Below are 24,263 nucleotides of genomic sequence, written 5' to 3' on the forward strand. Positions count from 1 at the left end.
CTAACAACTTGGTCTTGTTGGTGAATATCCTCCAGAAATGAAGATGACTCTTTGTTTACATGCTTGTGGGCGTCTAAGTAATTGCTGTCATGCGATGATTGTTTGACAGAATAAACTGTACCCCGCTTTCGATTCATGGAGATTACAAAACCAGAAAACTTTTGTTTTCAAGAATAGTTGGTTCATTTAAAAGTACAGATTTCAAGCTTTCTCTAGAAATGTTTCCTATGTCTGTGAAGTAAGTATTAACTAATATTTAAGTGAGTTTGTTGACCACCAAACTGTTGTAAAAGCAGACATCTGGTGTGAGCTTCTCCGTCAGTCTAGTAATCGATGATTGGCTCTTGTACTAGTAGTTGGGGTTTCATTCACCAAATTGACCATTACACATTTCCCCATTTAAAATTTTGCAAGTGACACATCTTGTGTATTCTAGAGTCTTTGGTTTTATCCACAATTAGATAGGGTTACTGTCTACAGTTTGATAATGGCAACAGAAGAGGGGCAGGGACCTTCAATTTTAAAGGAAGAAATAGCCTCTTTATAGAGCATTTGTGCCATCAGAGAAGAGCCATCACAGCTTTTACTTCTTGTACATTGTCATAAGGCAAGTATACCTGTTGATGTAGTAGTTTTAAACGTTAGCACATTTTACATTAATACAAACTTACCAATGCATGGGTTGTTTTTAGTAACAGCTTTGTTCCCATCTGTGACGTTGTATCCTTCCCAACAAAAGCATGAGAAGCTTCCATTGTAATTGTAACAGTTAGAGTTTGGACCACAAACTGATTCTGAGTCAAGACATTCATAAATATCTGAAATAAAACAATTGATTAAGTGAATGGTTATAGATTAATTCAGTACAATTAAACAAAAAGTTCAGGGTTTTATCTGACAGTCATACCTCTGCATGGGTTACTGCTGCTTATAGGATCAGTTGCATTATATCCACTGAGGCAAGAGCAATTGTAACTCCCAATAGTGTTGTTGCACATTGAGTTTGGACCGCAGATGTCTGACATCTCAACACATTCATTCACATCTTTCATTGACAGAAAATCAAGGATAAAACTTCAGATCACTTGCATAGTATGTAAAGGTCATTTAATTCATTCTTTTTTTTTTCAACTTTACAATCAAGATAATGCAGGGAACATCATTATGTTACCTTACTGTTAGGACAAATTGTATTTAAAAACATCTACTTTATTATTAATCATTGAAGTAATCAGAAATCCAAATATAAAATGTACCTTTGCATGTGTTACTGATGTTGATAGTGAGACTGAGGTTTGTTGCAGTGAATCCATCCAAACAAGAGCAATTGTAGCCTCCTATCACATTTGTGCAGTTGGAATTTGGACCACAAACAGATGAATTGAACAGACATTCATCAATATCTATGGGGGAAAAATAAGGTGATGAATTGAATTACAGTACTTTTTATTAACACAGTCACTTAAAACATAAATGACATCGGTTTTCTCATAACCTTAATCTGTCTATAAAAACTTAAAACATGACTCAAGGGAGTAGAAATTAGAATTGTTAAAGCATAATAAATCAGATAAAATGTACAATATCATTAGGTATTAACCCTTCACTAAGCCACACCTGAAAACCTCCACACGCCAATCGTGGTTTAGCAACCGTAGCTATGTGCGGGAGGTCTGTCAAGCAAAGTAGGAAAACAAGCGAGGAAAACAAGCCAAAGCGTTATGCATATGGATTGTGCAAATCTGATATCCGGTTACTTTTACGTTAAAAGTTTGGATGAGGTAGTGAATTTTTTTCCCTTTCCAAAACCTAAAACCCAAGGATAGAACTGCAAGCATGGATCAAGCTGTGTGAGGAGCTGTAAAAGCAGCACAACCCAGTCATATTTCCATCTGTTTCAAGCTACGGATATTTGGATTACATATGATAGATATGATCACAAACAGACCACTTGCGATCAATATACTTCACCCGCAGGTGTTTTTGGGTAATTTATAACCCTTATATCCATGTCTACAATTCACTGATATTTTCACTGAGATTTGGTCATTGGTTATGACCTTTTAGCAGGTTAGTGTCTGCTTTTATATTTTGTGTCTGATTAATATTTGCTGATAGGGAAAATCTATTTGTTCACTTCTGCTATTTAGACTTTGATTTGCTTTTCAATGTGTTTATCTTTTCCACTGTACTGAAAATTAGAATAGAAACGGTATAAAAAGCATACAAACATACTGACAGTTATAGGTACTGTACATTGTTATGGGTCAATCGTGCTAATATTTGACATGAATCCATAAGTTTCCCCTTTCTGGCTGCTCTTTCTATGAATAATTTATGTAGATCACAGTCCATGTGTGTTTCTTCTCCGGTTATATTTCATTGCACAACAATAGTCTAAAAAAATGTTTTTATTTTTGGCTAAAAATAGAAATAACAGTTTAATTTGTTATTATTTTAGATTATTTTTAAATTTCACCTATTCTGCTTTGCATGAACTAAGCTGTTGAATGGTCAGTGTATGAGGTGGCTAGGCTAGTCTAGCTTCAGTTTTGATTCAAATATTTTCTAATCGGTGTCCTATTATGTGGTGAATATACCCCTGTAATGCATACTGCAGTCCTGTTCTGTCTGGCTTTCTCAGATATCTCACCTGTTCGCCAAAAATGACTAATTATATCCCTGGCGATGTCTGACACCAGAGCATACATATTATAATAGACGTGCTTGACAGGCGTAACAACAGTAAGTAAGAAGGCTGGGGCTTAAAGAAGGGTCAATGGAGTATATGCCGAAGCATGCTAATGAGACTTTTAATTTGCCAGTAACCTGGGTTAACCGCTTCCGGCGAATTGAATGCCAATGCAAAAACCGGTGCGTTTAAGGTCTGTTTTCTTTAAAAATCAGCGATCTCCACTGGCTGAGTGATATCCGATTTAAAGTGGGTCTCAGATTGTACAAGAAGCTCTGTATTAAATTACATTTCCCTCCGCCATGTCCTTATAATATGAGCATTTATTTTACCCCAGTACATTCAATAGAGCTTCTGCGCTAGCCTGCCGATTCTGACGGGCACGTGCGAGTAAACGGCTTTTTGTCTCGTTTTACACTTGAGCAACTAAATAAATGCCAAAGTTTATGTAACTGAATGTTGAATGTCACATTACAACATCGATGCTGTAAAAGGAACCCTATAAAATAGAAAAAAGTTTACAATAACAGATCAACGGAAGTTTATCAGTATGGGAAAAACACTAGCTCGGCATATACCCTATTGTAACAGTTTTTACACGTTTAAGTTGTTTTCAATAAAATTAAGAATAATCAAATTATATACTTAAAAAAATACTGACATTTGACACTATGCAACAATACATTCAAGTTGCTTACAATAAAAAACAATAAATGAAATCCACGACAAAGAATATTACAGAGAAAAAAACTTACCAATGCATTGGTTACTTTTGCTAATATCTTTATTCCCATCTGTGACATTGTATCCTTCCCAGCAAAAGCATGAGAAGCTTCCATTGTAATTGTAACAGTAAGAGTTTGGACCACAAACTGATTCTGAGTCAAGACATTCATAAATATCTGAAATAAAACAGTTGATTAAGTGAATGGTTATAGATTAATTCAATACAATTAAACATAAACAGTTCAGGGTTTTATCTGACAGTCATACCTCTGCATGGGTTACTGCTGCTTATAGGATCAGTTGCATTATATCCGCTGAGGCAAGAGCAATTGTAACTCCCAATAGTGTTGTTGCACATTGAGTTTGGACCGCAGATGTCTGACATCTCAACACATTCATTCACATCTATATTAAAACAAAGTTCAGTTAAAAGATACAGCATGGGTAACATATACATACATCCAGGTTAACTCGTTCTTTAGTATCTTAATAATATAATGCTTTATTGTTTACAGATAATAAAGTAGGCGTTTTTAAGTAAAAGTAACTCTGGCTAATTATTCATATACTTAAATACAAATGCAAATGAACAGTTCACCCAGAAAGTATTTACAGTGTTTCACTTTTTTCATATTTGTTACTCCAAAATGAATCAAATTAATTCTTTTTCTCAAAACTCTAGAAACAACAACCCCTAAATAACATTTTGCAAAGATTTCAAACTTTTCACAATGCCATTGTGGCGAATTGTTTCAAGTTTAAATAATGTAATAAAATGTGGAAAGAGTGAAATGCTGTGAATAATTTGGATTATTTTAGGTTAATCATAACTAACATTCCGTTTCCTTGCAGGTTTAACATTCACATGCATCAGAAAATGAAATGTCTGGTAACATTAGATTAAAGTGAGTTTGTGTAATAAGTTTAGACGGCAATCTAAATATATAACCCCTTGACTTGGGTTGATGTAATCAAAGTCCAGATTTTCCTATATCCAGCATATTCAAATGCATTGCCTGGAGTCTTGTCTAATTCTTACTGCAATAAGGCTTATGGAGCATTAGCATTATTTAAGTGATAGTGCTCAAAGGGGATGAGGTGTCATCTGACTCAGAATAAGTCGTCTGTAGACCTGTCAAGTATCATTTATACAGTAGGTAAGCATTGACAAGGGATGCATTATCAGTAGACGCCACACAGATACTTTAGTCAGGTGCATGAAGAACAAATCTACCACAGTGCACAGTAAAATGTACCTCTACATGTGTTATCGATGCTGATGGTAAGACTTGAATTTGTTGTAGTAAATCCAGACAAACATGAGCAATTGTAGCTTCCTACTTCGTTGGTGCAGTTGGAATATGGACCACAGATTGATGGACTGAACAGACATTCATCAATATCTAGGAGAAGAAAATAAAAGAAATTATTTTTTTAATTCAATTTTCACATTTATTAGAATTCCTTTCTAGTTTTATAACACTTTGAAAAGCAGCGTATTCAATCATGACGTCAATCATTTGCAATTGTAATTTGTGCTTTCGGTGTCATCTGCTTCCACCTACTGTATGTTCAGATTTACAAATAGCATGTAAAGCTCCTTGATATTGGAAACTGTCATCTTAACTTTCATATTTGAACGCATTGCCTTATTTATTTGGAATTATTTAATAAATGCACAAATCAAAAGACATTAGGCTTTTATCATTTTCTTTGCGATATCAACAAATCTCATAGCATCTTAGATTTTAGTTTGATTTGATTTGCAAAGACCTTCCTATAATCTTTCAGCAAGCAACATCTTAAATAAATAACACTTGCAAACACATGAAAACACTTTGTGTTTTATCTGTTTACGTGATGCGATTTGAATTATAACTAAACTTAAAAAAAACACCTTTCACAGAATTTTTTATGATAGAATTTAGTTAAGCTTGCCACAATATTAGTATTTTTTAAAATGATACTAATAAAATATTATTACAACTGCTGCTAGGCTCTTGAGTATTAATCCCATCGTATGTGTTCACTCAAACAGATTTGTAGATTTATTGAAATTATAATAAACGAACAGCAAATAGAATTGCTGCTGATGTATTCTTCTTGCTCTCGATGTTTTTCAGCTTGCTCTTAAAGGCTTAATCATTCCAAACAAACTCATTTGTCATTTGAACAACAAAGAATATGATTTACATGTTTGGTGGGGTATGTAAAACGCTCTTTATTTCTCTGTCTGTGCATGTTTGAGAGAAACACAGTCCTCTGAGCCAGCTGATGAACGAGTAACGACACTTGAATTTATGAAACATCAGCGTGGTATCCTTTTGATTTAATAACTGATTTGGTAATTTGATTTGGTCATTTAAAAAATTTTTTTCTAGTCATTAACAGACATATTGTTTTGACCACAGCACTATATAAATGTGATAAATAATATTTATTATTACGTTGGAAATGTGGAAACCACCAGATGCATTTCAAAAAACAATTAATGGCGACAGGAAGAATTATGTTTTATTACTACTACTACTACTACTACTACTACTACTACTACTACTACTACTACTACTACTACTAATAATAATAATAATAGTAATTATTATTATTATTATTATTATTATTATTATTATTATCATTATTATTATTATTATCAATTTAAAAAAAAAACTGTTTTACTCAAGATTTCATGATGCAAAGAATTTACCTTCACAAGTGTTGTTGATGCTGATGGTGAGATTTGAGTTTGATGCAGTGTAACCATCCAAACATGAGCAATTGTAACTTCCTATTTCATTTGTGCAGTTGGAATATGGACCACAGATTGATGGACTGAACAGACATTCATCTATATCTACAGGGAGATACCATAGTATTAAAACAAGCCATTATTTATTAAAAGTTGTATTAGGTGCTATAAAATCGGCAGAGCTAAGGGTTAGATTTAAGTGTTGATTAAACAAATATCTGACAAAATAATTAAAAACTACAGCTGCTAGAGAAAATACACTTGAAAGAGAATAAAAAACCCTTATAAATGAGCAGAGCATCATCTTTCAATCATACCTTTACACATGTTATTGCTGTTTATAGGGAGGTTTGGATCAGTTTCATTATATCCACTCATGCATGAGCAATTGTAACTCCCGATAGTGTTGTTGCAGATTGAGTTTGGACCACAGACGTCTGACATCTCTACACATTCATCCACATCTTTATAAAAAAAAACAAGTTATGAAAAATTACAGTTTGGATCAGTTTAATCTCATTAATTGCAGTTTTCCAAAATAATATTTCAAAAGTAAATATCTAAAATTCTATTCAATTATAGAAAATTTATAGACAAATTTAAATAAAAAAATGTACCTCTGCATGTGTTATTGATGCTGATGGTAAGATTTGAGTTTGTTGTAGTGAATCCAGACAAACATGAGCAATTGTAACTTCCTATTTCATTTGTGCAGTTGGAATATGGACCACAGATTGATGGACTGAACAGACATTCATTTATGTCTGTGGGAAAAATACATAATTAAAAAAAACATATTATTGTTCATAGTATTAAAACAAGCAATTATATTTACAAACAGTTAAAATTAAATACAGCTCCATTAAATGATATTAGAATTATAGAATTAAACACGCTGATTCAATGAATATCTGACAAAATAGTTTAAAAAGTTGCAGAGCTTCATCTGTCAGTCATACCTGTGCATGTGTTATTGCTGTTTATAGGGAGGTTTGGATCTGATACATTATATCCACTCATGCATGAGCAATTGTAACTCCCAATAGTGTTGTTGCAGATTGAGTTTGGACCACAGACATCTGACATCTCAACACATTCATCCACATCTTTATAAAAAAAATAAAAAAACAAATAGAGTCTAGGTCAGTTTAATTTGATTATTTAGCTTCTATACCAAGGGTGCCCAAACTTGGTCCTGAAGGGCCGGTATCCTGCAAAGTTTAGGTCCAACCCCACCTGAACCGGCTAATCAAGCTCTTTCTAGATATACTAGAAACTTCAAGCAGGGGTGTCGAAGGAAGTTGGAACTAAACTATGCAGGACATCGGCCCTCCAGGATCGAGTTTGCCCACCCCTGGTCTATACAATAGAATGAATTCAAAGTAAAAAAAAAAAAAAAAAAGTTTTCAAATTCTGTCGAATTATTCAATTTTAGAGTAAACCCAAATGAAAATGTAGATCATAAATGTACCTCTGCATGTGTTGTTGATGCTGATGGTGAGATTTGGGTTTGTTGCTGTGAATCCAGACAGACATGAGCAATTGTAACTTCCTATTTCATTTGTGCAGTTGGAGTATGGACCACAGATTGATGGAGTGAACAGACATTCATCTACATCTATTAGGAGAAATACAGTATTATTAAAAAAAGCTATCATATAATTTTTGTTTCATGCAAATATAATTACAGCAAAGTTTGACACACACATTAATGCTGAAACAAAACATGCATCGTGACTGATAAGAAAATAACTATATAAATCAGAGGTCATTTTAATGTATACATAACAATAGAAACTAATAAAATGAAAGGTGATTTTAGTGTATACATTGAAATAGAAACATAAAAGACTTCTGGTAGTTCTTATAATTTATCTACATCTACACAAAGAGAATAAATATTGAAGTTGTACAATAACAGCAGTTTTAAACTCAAAACGAAATTGTATCTGATATAAAAAAAGACCATAAAACGAATCTAACAAAACCATCTGAAACAAAAACAAGCAAAAACGAATTTTTCAAAATCTTATAAGAAAGAGAATCTACCTTCACATGTGTTGTTGATGCTGATGGTGAGATTAGAGTTTGTTACAGTGAATCCAGACAAACATGAGCAATTGTAACTTCCTATTAGATTTGTGCAGTTGGAGTAAGGACCACAGATTGGTGGACTGAACAGACATTCATTGATATCTGAGGGGGGAAAAGAAACTAGTTTTATGAAATTAGGATTATTTGAGTTCAGCCCAAGCAGTGATTCTTGTACATCTGACAAAAATGTATTTGACAAAAATTTACAACTTAAAGTTGCAAAAAAATATGCGAAAAGCATGAAAAGTAATTGCTCAGAGCTTCATCTGTCAGTCATACCTGTGCATGTGTTATTGCTGTTTATAGGGAGGTTTGGCTCTGATACATTATATCCACTCATGCATGAGCAATTGTAACTCCCAATAGTGTTGTTGCAGATTGAGTTTGGACCACAGATGTCTGACATCTCAACACATTCATCCACATCTTTATTAATAGAAAGTAGGAGAAAAAGTACAATTTGGCTTAGTTTAATGTAATACTATTTTTTTTTATTAGAAAGCTTCTAAAGTCTAAAATAAATATCCCCAAATTGACAAACTTTTTAATTTTATATTAAACTCAAATGAAAATATAAAGATGTACCTCTGCATGTGTTGTTGATGCTGATGGTGAGATTTGAGTCTGTTGCAGTAAATCCAGACAAGCATGAGCAATTGTAACTTCCTATTTTATTTGTGCAGTTGGAATTTGGACCACAGACTGATGGACTGAACAGACATTCATCAACATCTACAGGGAAATACCATAGTATAAAAACAGCAATTATTCACCAATTCCATTTCATGATGAAAGAATTACAGAACTAAATGTTAGGCATGTGATGATTCAATGCATATCTGGCAATATCATTAAAAAGTCACACTTTAAAGAGACAATCTCAAAAGGGCCATTAAACTGTTCAGAGCTTCATCTGTCAATCATACCTGTGCATGTGTTATTGCTGTTTATAAGGACGTTTGGATCTGATACATTATATCCACTCATGCATGAGCAATTGTAACTCCCAATAGTGTTGTTGCAGATTGAGTTTGGTCCACAGACATCTGACATCTCAACACATTCATCCACATCTTTATTAATAAAAAAAATAAAAAGAATATATACAGTCCAGGTTCTGTCTAATTATTCAATTTTAGGGTAAACTCAAGTGAAAATGTAGATCATAAATCTACCTCTGCATGTGTTGTTGATGCTGATGGTGAGATTTGAGTTTGTTGCAGTGAATCCATCCAAACATGAGCAATTGTAGCTTCCTATTTCATTAGTGCAGTTGGAGTATGGACCACAGATTGATGGAGTGAACAGACATTCATCTACATCTATTAGGAGAAATACAGTATTATTAAAAAAAGCTATCATATAATTTTTGTTTCATGCAAATATAATTACAGCAGAGTTTGACACACACATTAATGCTGAAACAAAACATGCATCGTGACTGATAAGAAAATAACTATATAAAACAGAGGTCATTTTAATGTATACATAACAATAGAAACATCTAAAACATGAAATACATCTACAAAAAAAGAGAATCAAAACTGGGATTGTACAATAACAGCACTTTTAAACAAACACACATTTCAGTCAGAATACTTTATATACATCCAAACAAAAGCACAGAGAATTTACCCAAAATGCAATTGTATCTGATAAAAAAGGAGAGGAAAACTAATCTTACAAAACCAGCAGATTAAGAAACAGCAAAAACTCATTTTTAAAAGTCAGATTAGACAAAGAATGTACCTCTGCATATGTTGTTGATGCTGATTGTGAGATTTGAGTTTGTTTTAGTGAATCCATCCAAACATGAGCAATTGTAACTCCCTATTTCATTTGTGCAGTTGGAATATGGACCACAAACAGATGGACTGAACAGACATTCATCTATGTCTACAGAGGAGAATACAATAATATTAAAACAAGGAATTTATTTTATGAAATTAGAATTACCATACAACTTTATGAGTTCAGCCCAAACAGTGATTCTTAAACATCTGATAAAATGTATTTTAAAAAGTTACAATTCAAAGTTGCAAGAGAATGCAGAAAAGTAATTGCTCAGAGCTTCTGTCAATCATACCTGTGCATGTGTTACTGCTGTTTATAGGGAGGTTTGGATCAGTTACATTATATCCACTCATGCATGAGCAATTGTAACTCCCAATAGTGTTGTTGCAGATTGAGTTTGGTCCACAAACATTTAACAACTCAACACATTCATCCACATCTTAATTAACAGAAAGTAGGAAAAAAGTACAATTCTGGTTAGTTTAATCTAATTCTATTATTTTATTAGAAAGCTTCCAAAGTCTAAAATAGAAATCTCCAATTTTTGACAAACTCTTTAATTTATATTTAACAAAAATTAAAATATAAAGATGTACCTCTGCATGTGTTGTCGTTGCTGATGGTGAGATTTGAGTTTGTTGCAGTGAATCCAGACAAACATGAGCAATTGTAACTTCCTATGTCATTTGTGCAGTTGGAATCTGGACCACAGATTGATGGACTGAACAGACATTCATCTACATCTACAACAGGAAATACATTATTATTATTGAAAGAGTCGTATAACTAGTTATCATGCAAATACAATAATAAGGCTGATTTATAGTTTTGCATCAAGTGCATACCCCTTGCCATGACTGACACATATCTCTCAAAAAATGTAACTAACGATGTGTAGCACAAACTCTGTAATTGGTCAGCTTGGTTTCGCTGACATATGTGGGCGGGGCCAAGAGCTACGAGAGAGCAGTGAGCCTGTTGGGAGGAAAAGTGTAGAGTCCTATGGAAAAGCTCCATATGGAAACTTTTACTTTTCTGAAACACTAGCAGGCAGTGGGTATTTAGAGTGTTATATGCTGAGCAACACAAACAGAATGCTGAAGTATAAATGCATGTCCATGCGCAAAGCATGTGCCACGGGTTGGTGTTTACTCGATGCAGAACTATAATGCAGTCTTAAAGCTAAAAAAAACATCATGACTGATATAAAATAACAAAGAAAGTAAAAGTTTACTTTGTTGTATATATATATATATATATATACACAACAAAGTAAACTTTTACTTTCTTTGTTATTTTATATCAGTCATGATGTTTATATATATAACTATATATATATACACACACACACACAGTATACAGTATAGTTTGTACCCCTGTAAATACTGTTAATACATCTATACATTTTACAGATTATGAAAATTCACAATTCTCAATATCAAACCAGAATGGGACAAAGTAAAAAAGAATCTACCTCTACATGTGTTGTCGTTGCTGATTGTGAGATTTGAGTTTGTTGCAGTGAATCCAGATAAACATGAGCAATTGTAACTTCCTATTTCATTTGTGCAGTTGGAATATGGACCACAAACAGATGGACTGAACAGACATTCATCTATATCTATAGGGGGGAAATACAATAATATTAAAACAAGCAATTTCATTTATGAAATTAGTTGAACAATAATCTGAGAAAAATCAATTTAAAAAGTTTCAAGTTACCAAAGAACGCAGAAAGTACAAAAAAGTAACAAAAACTGCTTAATCTGTCAATCATACCTGTGCATGTGTTATTGCTGTTTATAGGGAGGTTTGGATCTGATACATTATATCCACTCATGCATGAGCAATTGTAACTCCCGATAGTGTTGTTGCAGATTGAGTTTGGACCACAGACGTCTGACATCTCTACACATTCATCCACATCTTTATTAATAAGAAAGTAAAAGAAAAAGTTTCATTTTGGTTTAGTTTAATCGCATACTTTAGCTGTTTTACAATAGAATGCTTTCAAAGTCTGAAATAAAAACCACCAAATTCTGACAATTTTTTTTTTATCTAAATGATAATATGTAATGTACCTCTACATGTGTTATTGTTACTGATGGTGATATTTGGGTTTGTTGCAGTAAATCCAGACAAGCATGAGCAATTGTAACTTCCTATTTCATTTGTGCAGTTGGAATTTGGACCACAAACAGGTGCACTGAACAGACATTCATTAATATCTGTGGGCAGAAACGCAATACATTATATATCAATGTCATATGTATTTTAAAAAGACATCATAACCAAGTAAGAGTTTGCCCAACACACTGATGTTAAGTCAAAAAATGTATGAATATCTGACGAGAAATACAGTTGACTGAAAATGTAGGTGCTAATATCAATATATTGTACAAAGTTTATGTCAATCATACCTGTGCATGTGTTACTGCTGTTTATAGGGAGGTTTGGATCTGATACATTATATCCACTCATGCATGAACAATTGTAACTCCCAATAGTGTTGTTGCAGATTGAGTTTGGACCACAGATGTCTGACATCTCAACACATTCATTCACATCTTTAATAAAAAGAAGCAATTGATTTGTAGTTACTCTTGCATAACTCATTATTTATGTTGTTGTCTTTGTCTTAGCTTTACAAAAAAACTAAACAAAAAAATACAATTTTTAACAAATTTTAGAATTAACAAAAATGAAAATATTTAATGCACCTCTGCATGTATTGTCGTTGCTGATGGTGAGATTTGAGTTTGTTGCAGTGAATCCAGACAAACATGAACAATTGTAACTTCCTATGTCATTTGTGCAGTTGGAATCTGGACCACAGATTGATGGACTAAACAGACATTCATCAATATCTGTAGGTGGAAACGAAATACATTAAATAACAAATTAGTTAAAAAATAACTACATAATTATACATGCAATTATGATTTTGTAACACTTTGGCCAACACATTGATATTGAGTGAAAACATTCCTGAATATCTATCATAAAACATAGTTGATTGACAACTTAGGAAGTACATATAGAAATATACTGTTCAGAGCTTCAGTCTTACCTGTGCATGTGTTACTGCTGTTTATAGGGAGGTTTGGGTCAGTTACATTATATCCACTCATGCATGAACAATTGTAACTCCCAATAGTGTTGTTGCAGATTGAGTTTGGACCACAGACATCTGACATCTCAACACATTCATCCACATCTTTATTAAAAAGAAACAATTGTTTTGTAATTACTCTTGCATAACTCATTATTGAAGCTGAGGTCTTTGCCATTGTCATCAAACTGCTCTAGTATAGTAAATGTTTTAATGCAATAAACTCTAAATACCATAATATTTATATTTAAATATCAATGGGAACACATTTCATGTATATGACATTCTTGTTGTTGGTTTGTCATTATGTTACACACAAATGTTTTACAATATCAAAAAGCCTCTCACAACTTTTAAAACCACATAAGATCTGGAAACCTCTGTGTACATTATGCAAGAAGATTAATTATAAAAGGAAAACCACCAGTTAGCTGAACAAACTCAGGATTATCAGGAGAATTACAGGATTGTTTTAAGTCTAGAAAAGCAAACCAGTGCATTCAGGCTTGTTGGTAGCATGATGGTTAACTTTCTACGTTAACTCAAGCTTTGATCTCCAATTTACAGAGCACTCACACATAAAGACACTACATCTGTAGCAAGCAGCCAGTTACAAGCCTTGAAACATAAAGATTAACTTTTCGTGAAAGAATTATTGCAATTCACAGCAAAATATATAAAGGTTTAAAAAAATACTAACAATGTACAAACATTTATACTGAGATATGAAAACAGCTATCTATGAAACAGGACAGCAAAGACATACTGTAACAGCTTATTTTATCTGCGCAAGTTGTAAAGTTAATTTGTACAGTTCACATTATTTAAAAGTTAACAGAAACTCAAAAATATAAGCTCACAATTTTTTTAAGTGTTCTCTAATGATTACATAAAACTTATTTTTTAGCTACGTGTATATTTATGTTTATAAAGGCCCTTAAAACAAAAGTGCTTATGTTTCATGGGTTACGGACACAATTGTATAAATTACCAAACATAATTATAAACATAATCAGCCCATTTTATCTTTAAAAGTGTTTTATTATATAGTGTCCTAATACTGTATATAGTTTAGACTCTTTGCTCACAGTAGATGTTGGTTTGTGATCTCTAAACCTAAACATAACCGCAGATGGTAGCATGAGGTACTATGGTAATATAGAAAGATTAAATCTGTGCTGCAGTATTTTAATGGCACATGATAACCCAGGATAGGTGCAAATAAAACTGAAACTGTATTGGTTATACAGGTAATATAGCTTCATGGTTAAAAAGAAAGAAAAAAGGCAAGGTTTTATAATATAAAGATGTACCTCTGCACGTGTTGTTAATGCTGATGGTGAGATTTGGATTTGTTGTAGTAAATCCAGACAAACATGAGCAATTGTAGCTTCCTATTTCATTTGTGCAGTTGGAATTTGGACCACAGACAGATGGACTGAACAGACATTCATCTATATCTGTTGGGGGAAGTATTAATAAAATATCAATGTAATGTAATGTGTAAAAACAGTTAGACTTCAGCCCACAGGCTCAATATCAGAGACAAAACATTCATAAATATGAATATCTGAAAATCAAACCACACACACACCACACACACACACACACACACACACACACACACACACACACACACACACACACACACACACACACACACACACACACACACACACACACACACACACACACACACACACACACACACACACACACACACACACACACACACACACACACACACACACACACACATACACACACATATATATAGCTTAAAGGTGCTAATAATATTTTCCTTAAAATGGTGTTTAAAAAAATTAATAACTGCTTTTATTCTAGCCAAAATAAAACACTTTCTTCTGAAGAAAAAATATTTACAGACATACAGTGAAAATTTCCTCACTCTTTTAAACATCATTTGGTAAATATTAAAATTAAAAATAAAAACTCAAAGGGGGGCTAATAATTCTGACTTCATTTAGCCATTATTATCCACATTATGCATCCCCCTTTATGTGCAAAAACATGCACATCTTGATTTTGCAAAAAACGATGCAATCCTGGATTAACATCTATGTATAATAGTTGGATAACAATCATATAGAAGTGAACAAACCTAACCATAAGCTTAATCTTAACATAATTGGTGATTGTATCCTTTAAATCTGATTGGAATGTTGTTCCAGGATCAACATAAATGTTAATCCAGGAACATGTACTTCTTGGTGAAAACAGGTTGGCGGTAAAAACAGTGTTAGGGCTCGCACTTACCAAATCAGGCTAAACAACTGACCATTTCAAAATAATCTGTGTTTGTTTTGACAGTGGGGTGTATGAACTGTTCTACAGTCAGCAACTAAAAGGTGCTCAAACCAGCAGCAGTTTCCATTTTACTGATGCATTTATAAGGATGTAACGTTAAACAGACGATTTCCTTAGCATGCTGTAGATTTTGATCTCATTTAAACAGTTAATCTAATCTATCTACTCTGCCAGTGAATAAAGCAAACATGGCCAGTGCAGTGGATTAACAATTCATCAACTTCAAAAGAAACAAGACAGTGTTTTGTTACATTGTTTGCTCAAAATAACTTCAATGCAAATTCATTTGCCATTTTAAATGTACAAGCCTTTAAACTATAGTTTGATTAGCTGACTCCTTTATTGTTTATCAGCAGGGTAAGGCAGGATTCTGTAAGTCATCCCAAAGATAATATTGCTCTATATCATTTTGTTGTGGTTAGAATGTGAACTGGACTGATCTCATGAATTTATACAGATTTGCTTTGAACTTCAGTTTTATCCTCATATATTATGTTTGGTGAGGATGGCTCTAAACTACTTTGTTGGAATCTTTACACACAAAAGTTTAATTAAAAACAGAACGCAAAACCACAACAAAATGTTTTAAAAGGTTAATATTAACACAGTTGTAAATATAAGATGTACCTAAACATGTGTTGTTGATGCTGATGGTGAGATTTTGGTTTGTTGCTGTGAATCCATCCAAACATGAGCAATTGTAGCTTCCTATTTCATTTGTGCAGTTGGAGTATGGACCACAGACAGGTGGACTGAACAGACATTCATCAATATCTGTGGGTGAAATACATTAGGATTAAAACAAGCAATCATATCGAAAAAAGATTATTGTAATGCAAATATAATTACAATAGAGTTTCACCCACACACTAATGATGAAACAAAACATTATCAATGCCTGACAAAGTGAAAGGTTTTAGATAAAAAGGAAATTCAAAAAGTACACAAAATAACATCCTGTCAGAGCTTCATCTGCCAATTATACCTGTGCATGTGTTATTGCTGTGTATAGGGAGATTTGGATCTGATACATTATATCCACTCAAGCATGAGCAATTGTGACTCCCAATAGTGTTGTTGCAGATTGAGTTTGGACCACAGACATCTGACATCTCAACACATTCATCCACATCTGTAATAAAAGAAAATTAGAAAAAAGTTTGGGTCACTCATTTGTGAAGGCCTAAAATAAGGTCCACTTAAAGAAAACACTGCAATACAACAAAGTTCACAAAATTCCAGTTGTAACTGAGCAAAAAGTGCATTCAAAGTATACAAAACTAAACTAACTTCAGCTTTTTATAATTGCTCTGGAAAACAATGACTAAAGAAGTAATGACTGACTCTAGGTTATGTGTTTAGAAAATTGACATTAGATAACATTGGTAAAAATCAAACAATTAGTTTAGGAGATTTTAAAAAAGTTACCTGAAAGAGAAAAAGGATTGAAAATTCATGAAAGTGTATTCTACAAACATGGTTTAATTAAAGAAATATGTCAATTATTAGGAAAAATTGGCTATAAAATTACAAAAAAAATAAATTTAATTTAACAAATATGACTGTAAAATAAACAAAAGGCAAAAACGCCACTAAAGAGAATGGTTTTAAACAATAATTTAATGTACACTTATAAAAGTTAATTATTTACAATACATTAACAAAATATTGATAAAGAGAATAAAAATGAAAAAAACATGCCATATTAATTTCACAGATTATATAAGAACTCAATTTTAGAATGTACCTTTACAAGTATTATTGATGCTGACGGTGAGATTTAAGTTTTCTGCAGTGAAACCATCCAAACATGAGCAATTGTAACTTCCCAATTGATTTGTGCAGTTGGAATATGGACCACAAACAGGTGGACTATCCAGGCATTCATCAATATCTATGAAGACAAAAAGTTAAGTAATTATTTAAAATGAAAAGTACCAATCTTTATATTATATTTTACATTAAGCTACTTGACAGAAATCAAAACCAGCTGATAATATTTACCATGACAAGAGTTGTTGACGCTCACAGGACTGTCTTCATTAGAGACATTAAATCCATTCCAGCATGAACACATGTAACCCCCAATGCTGTTAGTACAGTCTGAGTATTGACCACACACTGACGCTGCATCTTCACATTCATTGATGTCTGAAAAACAGGAAGATGATACTGTATAAAACATTGTTTCTGAACTATCAGGAGTTACTGAATAAACTCATACTGGTCATGTTACTAAAACTACATTCAGTACAGATGAAATCTAATGGGATTTCTCACCTCTCTGGCAAAGTGACCCCTCTGAAGGGAGAGCCTGAATGCATCCACAAGTGCTTCCCACAATGCTATCACACACCTGATAGGCCATGCAGGTGTTACTGGGCCAAACATGATCCACCTCACACTTGCACTCATATTCTGTTCCATTCAACCCACACACTGTAAAACAAGGAGATTTATTTATTTGTGCTCAATCTGTGGATTTCTGCTGAAACTAAACTCATCTTAGTAGAGTTTCCCCCTAATAATCCACTAATTATTTGTCAACCAGATTTTTTTTTTTTTTTTGTCGATTGCATTTTTGTTGGTTTGTTGTTCGCAAAAAAAAAAAAAAATAGACAAGTGGTGCAGTCAGGGTGTGTGTTGATCAAAAGAGTTTTTGTGCTGAGAGCTGTGTGTGTTTTAAAGACTATGAAAAATTGAAAAAAAAAAATATTTTTCATTCATTTTTTTGAAGGCTCATGCTTAGGCTTAGCAGTAGTTACTATTGTCTATAAACAGTGTTTTAGTTCGCCTATATTGTTTACTTTATTTGTTTTTTATTATAGGCTATGCCACATTTTATTTGAGAGCTTCTGGCTGAAACGCTTTCTTTCATTCAATGTTTAATTTTAAGGCTCGTCCTTCAGACTGACTGTGTTTGCAGTTTTCAACATTATTTCTCTGAAGCCTTTTCAGTTTGCTTTATATTTGTTGTGTTTAAATTACTTTAAATTAGTTTATTTTTATATTTGACTTACCAATATTTCATAGTAAAGAAAAGACGTTTTCTTGTTATTTGCAAATTTTCTGGTTCGTGTTTGCAGTCATGTTGCCGATGTAGCAGCTGTATTCTGTGAAACTTTCATACCACTTGGTTTCTAGTTTGGAAAATCTCAGTTTCAAGTGCTATCTAGTTCTTGCCCTTAGCCCTACCTTTTCAAGCTAAAGAGAGTTGGGACACCCCTACTCCTTCTCATAAATGCGCAAAATTAGGGGTGTGGGTAAGGGGAAAGGTTAAGAGGTGTAATTGGGATTGGGCCTTGTTCTATATCAAACTGTGTGCTTTATTTTTAACAGGTTCATAAGTTGTAATTTGTGTGAATGTTGTCATTTTATTTTATTAATAAATTCTGAATATTTCTAAAGATTCATGTTGTTTTTCTCAGACACATTTATAATTACAGAATTTGTTGGTGCTGTTTTATGTGCGCAATATCTTAATGTTGAATATTAACACTTATTATTATATTTTTTCGGTACAATGTAAAAAAAAAAGACAAATTAAATTCTTTCTCAGTCTATGAACTCAAAGTGTTTCCCACAAAATCGCTTAAATATGCCTAATGAATTAATTGAAAAAACGACTACTGGTCGACTAAGAAAAATTTTTGTCAGTGACAGCCCTACACCTTAATATGTAACACGATGAACAGTTCTGTTCTCACCAGTGTTCATGTCGATATCTGTGATATTTGTGCTGCTGCTCAGAGTCAAAGGCAGGCTGATATTTCTGACAACATTTCGTAAGTAGTCCACCAGGAACAAGTCGAAGAATCTCACATCAATGTCAATCACGTATTTAGATGAAAGAACTGCAGGAACAAAAAGTAGCAACACTAATATTAAAACATAATAACATCTCCTGTATATAGGAAAAACACAAAGTAACAATTAGAGAAAGAAACTGATGATGCTACAGAATGATGTCATCGTCTCACCTTGGCAGAACTGTCCATCAGCTGGAAGGCCATTGATACATGTGCATGAACCATTAGTGATGACATCACAGGCATCATATGCATGACACGTGTCATTTGGCCAAGCAAACAGACCCTCACATTTACACTGATACCGCGTTTCATTCAAAGAACACACTGGAGAGCAGAAGAAGAGTCCAAACATCACATATCTTCATTTATGGAAGTATTCATGATGTATAATTTTAGATAAACAGCATCACAAAGCAGAAACAGAGATCATACCAGTAGTGATGTTGATTTCTGTAATGTTAGTGCTGTCACTGATTGTGTAGGGCAAACTGAAGTTCATCAGAAGAGTCCTCAGCTGATCAGTGATCCTACTATCAATGCTGTTGATCTCAATTTCAATCAGATATTCAGTCAGAGGCAGAGACACTGTAGAAAAAGAAAAGAAAATCCACAAAGGATCAATATTCCTTTACATGCATGATAATCAGGGCAAATAACACACAATTATGAACAAACAAAAATGTTTGGACCAACAGGATTTAACAACTACTTTTTAAAACAGTGCTCTTTTATTTACACAACTTTTATCAGAGCTGAAGATGTAAAACACACACAGAACCATTTAATAGATTACTTTCTTTCAAGCAGTCAATACTCCATTTACACTCTTTTAGAATTTTCTACATTCAGCACTCACCATTGCATGGGTTACTGTTGCTGACTGGTTGATTTCGGTCTGTTACAGTAAACGCACTCAAGCAGGAACAGTTGAAACTTCCAATGGAGTTGTTGCAATGAGAGTTTGGACCACAGACCTCTGATGACTTTAGACATTCATTGACATCTTATTAAAGGAACAGATGGAATAGTATTGTTGTTATTAGGAATGATTGTTATGATGTGATGATTAGAGTAAATTAAATAACTTTACTGAATGTTTGAATGCAAAACTATGAATTAGAGAATGAAAAACAACATCAAATTAATAAAACAATAATAATGGAACAATGTAGTAAAGTGTTATCATTAATTCTTTACCGGTATAAAGAAATTATTGTTACAAAAAGAGAAAAAAGGCAAAAGTATGCTTTGTTAACTTGCTACATTATATAATAATTAATTTCCAGAATTTACCTTCACATGTGTTATTGATGCTGATGGAGAGACTTGAGTTTTCTGCAGTGAAACCATCCAAACATGAGCAATTGTAACTTCCTAATTTATTTGTGCAGTTGGAATATGGACCACAAACCGGTGGACTGAACAGACATTCATCAATATCTATTGAGAAAAAAAATGTTTATTAATTATCATACTCATTTTTATATCATATTTTATTTGTAATGTCATACTTTTAAGTGATTTAAATGACCTATTTTAATTTAGACATAAAGGACCTCTAAAATCTAAAAAAATAAAATAAAAAATTGGAATAAAAATTAAAACCAGCTGACAATATTCACCATGACAAGAGTTGTTGACGCTCACAGGACTGTCTTTATTAGAGACATTAAATCCATTCCAGCATGAACACATGTAACCCCCAATGCTGTTAGTACAGTCTGAGTATTGACCACACACTGACGCTGCATCTTCACATTCATTGATGTCTGAAAAACAGGAAGATGATTCTGCATAAAAACAGTGTTTCTGAACTATCAGGAGTCACTGAATAAACTCATACTGGTCATGTTACTAAAACTACATTCAGTACAGATGAAATCTAATGGGATTTCTCACCTCTCTGGCAAAGTGACCCCTCTGAAGGGAGAGCCTGAATGCATCCACAAGTGCTTCCCACAATGCTATCACACACCTGAAAGGCCTTGCAGGTGTTACTGGGCCAAACATGATCCACCTCACACTTGCACTCATATTCTGTTCCATTCAACCCACACACTGTAAAACAAGGAGATTTAGTTATTTGTGCTCAATCTGTGGATTTCTGCTGAAACTAAACTCATCTTAGTTCAGTTTCCCCCTAAAGCCGCCTTTCCGCTGCACACGACATTTAGACACGACTGCCGAATAACGTCCCCTTGTGGCAGTCGCACAGAATTTTCAGTTCTGACGTGGATCATTTCATGCCACATAGTTTCTACTGTGGAAAATCTTAGTTTCAAGTGCTATCTAGCTCTTGCCCTTAGCCCTATGCCTTCAAGCTAAAGACAATTAGGACACCCCTACTCCTCCATGTAAATGCACAAAATGAACCCAAACTCACACTAATTGAATAAACCAGCGATAAGGTGACTAATGGCTTCAATAAAAGATAACTGGTTGACAAGAAATTTTTTTTTATCAGAGACAGACCTACACCTTAATATGTAACATGATGAACAGTTCTGTTCTCACCAGTGTTCATGTCGATGTCTGTGATGTTTGTGCTGCTGCTCAGAGTCAAAGGCAGGCTGATATTTCTGACAACATTTCGTAAGTAGTCCACCAGGAACAAGTCAAAGAATCTCACATCAATGTCAATCACGTATTTAGATGAAAGAACTGCAGGAACAAAAAGTAGCAGGTAAACAAATATTATTGCAAAGAGGAACAAGTTAAAAAATCTGAGACATCACTAATATTAAAACACAATAACATCTCCTGTATGTGGGAAAAACACAAAGTAATTATTAGAGGGAAAAACTGATGATGTTGCAGAATGATGTCATCGTCTCACCTTGGCAGAACTGTCCATCAGCTGGAAGGCCATTGATACATGTACATGAACCATTAGTGATGACATCACAGGCATCATATGCATGACACGTGTCATTTGGCCAAACAAACAGACCCTCACATTTACACTGATACCGCGTTTCATTCAAAGAACACACTGGAGAACAGAAGAAGAGTCCAAACATTACATATCTTCATTTATGGAAGTATTCATGATGTATAATTTTAGATAAACAGCATCACAAAGCAGAAACAGAGATCATACCAGTAGTGATGTTGATTTCTGTAATGTTAGTGCTGTCACTGATTGTGTAGGGCAAACTGAAATTCATCAGAAGAGTCCTCAGCTGATCAGTGATCCTACTATCAATGCTGTTGATCTCAATTTCAATCAGATATTCAGTCAGAGGCAGAGACACTGAAGAAAAAGAGAAGAAAATCCACAAATGATCAATATTCCTTTACATGCATGATAATCAGGGCAAATAACACAAAATTATGAACAAACAAAAATGTTTGGACCAACAGGATTTAACAACTACTTTTTAAAACAGTGCTCTTTTATTTACACAACTTTTATCAGAGCTGAAGATGTAAAAACACACAAAACCATATAATAGACTTCTTTCTTTATTTCTTTATTTACTTACTTGTGTGTTAGTTAGTTTATTTATTTTTATTGTCACAAGCAAACTATACTTTATATACAGGCTTCTAGAATTTTCTACATCCAGCACTTACCATTGCATGGGTTACTGTTGCTGACTGGTTGATTTCGGTCTGTTACAGTAAACGCACTCAAGCAGGAACAGTTGAAACTCCCAATGGAGTTGTTGCAACGAGAATTTGGACCACAGACCTCTGATGACTTTAGACATTCATTCACATCTTTATTAAAGGAACAGATGGAATAGTATTGTTGTTATTAAAAATGATTGTTATGATGTGATGATCAGAGTAAATTAAATAACTTTACTGAATGTTTGAATGCAAAACTATAAATTAGAGAATGAAAAACAACATCAAATTAGTAAAACATTAATAATGGAATAATGTAGTAAAGTGTTATCATTAATTCTTTACCGGTATAAAGAAATTATTGTTACAAAAAGAGAAAAAAAGGCAAAAGTATGCTTTGCTAAATTCCCAGATTATATAAGAAATAATTTCCAGAATTTACCTTCACATGTGTTATTATAGCTGATGGAGAGACTTGAGTTTCTGGCAGTGAAACCATCCAAACATGAGCAATTGTAACTTCCTATTTCATTTGTGCAGTTGGAATATGGACCACAGACCGGTGGACTGAACAGACATTCATCAATATCTATTGAGAAAAAAAGATTTATTAATTATTTAAATCCTATTTCAATTGTAATGTCATACATTTAATTGGTTTAAATTGCTTATTTTTCCAGCTGATGATATTTACCATGACAAGAGTTGTTGACGCTCACAGGACTGTCTTTATTAGAGACATTATATCCATTCCAGCATGAACACATGTAACCCCCAATGCTGTTAGTACAGTCTGAGTATTGACCACACACTGACGCTGCATCTTCACATTCATTGATGTCTGAAAAACAGGAAGATGATACTGTATAAAAACAGTGTTTCTAAACTAATCAGGAGTTACTGAATAAACTCATACTGGTCATGTTACTAAAACTACATTCAGTACAGATGAAATCTAATGGGATTTCTCACCTCTCTGGCAAAGTGACCCCTCTGAAGGGAGAGCCTGAATGCATCCACAAGTGCTTCCCACAATGCTATCACACACCTGATAGGCCTTGCAGGTGTTACTGGACCAAACATGATCCACCTCACACTTGCACTCATATTCTGTTCCATTCAACCCACACACTGTAAAACAAGGAGATTTATTTATTTGTGCTCAATCTGTGGATTTCTGCTGAAACTAAACTCATCTTAGTATGTGACATGATGAACAGTTCTGCTCTCACCAGTGTTCATGTCGATATCTGTGATATTTGTGCTGCTGCTCAGAGTCAAAGGCAGGCTGATATTTCTGACAACATTTCGCAAGTAGTCCACCAGGAACAAGTCGAAGAATCTCACATCAATGTCAATCACGTATTTAGACGAAAGAACTGCAGG

The 24,263-nt window shown here is 33.6% G+C and overlaps 2 protein-coding genes across 2 annotated transcripts in view; both read right to left on the minus strand.

The window, feature by feature from the left end:
- Positions 1-24,263, minus strand: part of adgrf3b (adhesion G protein-coupled receptor F3b) — a 671,400-nt gene that overhangs the window by 79,624 nt on the left and 567,513 nt on the right. The gene's annotated exons all lie outside the window — the stretch shown is intronic.
- adgrf6 (adhesion G protein-coupled receptor F6) overlaps positions 1-24,263 on the minus strand; it is a 180,486-nt gene that overhangs the window by 35,022 nt on the left and 121,201 nt on the right. The window contains exons 173-218 of the mRNA XM_087298451.1: positions 24,110-24,256; positions 23,850-24,008; positions 23,572-23,718; positions 23,320-23,466; positions 22,881-23,027; positions 22,405-22,557; positions 22,141-22,296; positions 21,819-21,965; positions 21,204-21,362; positions 20,927-21,073; positions 20,598-20,744; positions 20,161-20,307; positions 19,737-19,889; positions 19,473-19,628; positions 19,200-19,346; positions 17,773-17,931; positions 17,497-17,643; positions 17,240-17,386; positions 16,478-16,624; positions 16,120-16,266; positions 14,478-14,624; positions 13,123-13,269; positions 12,773-12,919; positions 12,473-12,619; positions 12,134-12,280; positions 11,832-11,978; positions 11,527-11,673; positions 10,649-10,795; positions 10,345-10,491; positions 10,008-10,154; positions 9,434-9,580; positions 9,185-9,331; positions 8,844-8,990; positions 8,538-8,684; positions 8,214-8,360; positions 7,636-7,782; positions 7,124-7,270; positions 6,782-6,928; positions 6,482-6,628; positions 6,123-6,269; positions 4,675-4,821; positions 3,686-3,823; positions 3,448-3,594; positions 1,257-1,403; positions 908-1,045; positions 672-818 (exon numbers count right to left, since the gene is read on the minus strand). Coding sequence (XP_087154577.1) covers positions 672-818; positions 908-1,045; positions 1,257-1,403; positions 3,448-3,594; positions 3,686-3,823; positions 4,675-4,821; positions 6,123-6,269; positions 6,482-6,628; positions 6,782-6,928; positions 7,124-7,270; positions 7,636-7,782; positions 8,214-8,360; positions 8,538-8,684; positions 8,844-8,990; positions 9,185-9,331; positions 9,434-9,580; positions 10,008-10,154; positions 10,345-10,491; positions 10,649-10,795; positions 11,527-11,673; positions 11,832-11,978; positions 12,134-12,280; positions 12,473-12,619; positions 12,773-12,919; positions 13,123-13,269; positions 14,478-14,624; positions 16,120-16,266; positions 16,478-16,624; positions 17,240-17,386; positions 17,497-17,643; positions 17,773-17,931; positions 19,200-19,346; positions 19,473-19,628; positions 19,737-19,889; positions 20,161-20,307; positions 20,598-20,744; positions 20,927-21,073; positions 21,204-21,362; positions 21,819-21,965; positions 22,141-22,296; positions 22,405-22,557; positions 22,881-23,027; positions 23,320-23,466; positions 23,572-23,718; positions 23,850-24,008; positions 24,110-24,256 — 6,810 coding nt within the window. The remainder of the gene's footprint in view (positions 1-671; positions 819-907; positions 1,046-1,256; positions 1,404-3,447; positions 3,595-3,685; positions 3,824-4,674; positions 4,822-6,122; positions 6,270-6,481; positions 6,629-6,781; positions 6,929-7,123; positions 7,271-7,635; positions 7,783-8,213; positions 8,361-8,537; positions 8,685-8,843; positions 8,991-9,184; positions 9,332-9,433; positions 9,581-10,007; positions 10,155-10,344; positions 10,492-10,648; positions 10,796-11,526; positions 11,674-11,831; positions 11,979-12,133; positions 12,281-12,472; positions 12,620-12,772; positions 12,920-13,122; positions 13,270-14,477; positions 14,625-16,119; positions 16,267-16,477; positions 16,625-17,239; positions 17,387-17,496; positions 17,644-17,772; positions 17,932-19,199; positions 19,347-19,472; positions 19,629-19,736; positions 19,890-20,160; positions 20,308-20,597; positions 20,745-20,926; positions 21,074-21,203; positions 21,363-21,818; positions 21,966-22,140; positions 22,297-22,404; positions 22,558-22,880; positions 23,028-23,319; positions 23,467-23,571; positions 23,719-23,849; positions 24,009-24,109; positions 24,257-24,263) is intronic.

The sequence above is a fragment of the Danio rerio genome, chromosome 20, assembly GCF_052040795.2.
Source record: "Danio rerio strain M-AB ecotype USA chromosome 20, GRCz13ab, whole genome shotgun sequence".
Taxonomy (NCBI): domain Eukaryota; kingdom Metazoa; phylum Chordata; class Actinopteri; order Cypriniformes; family Danionidae; genus Danio; species Danio rerio.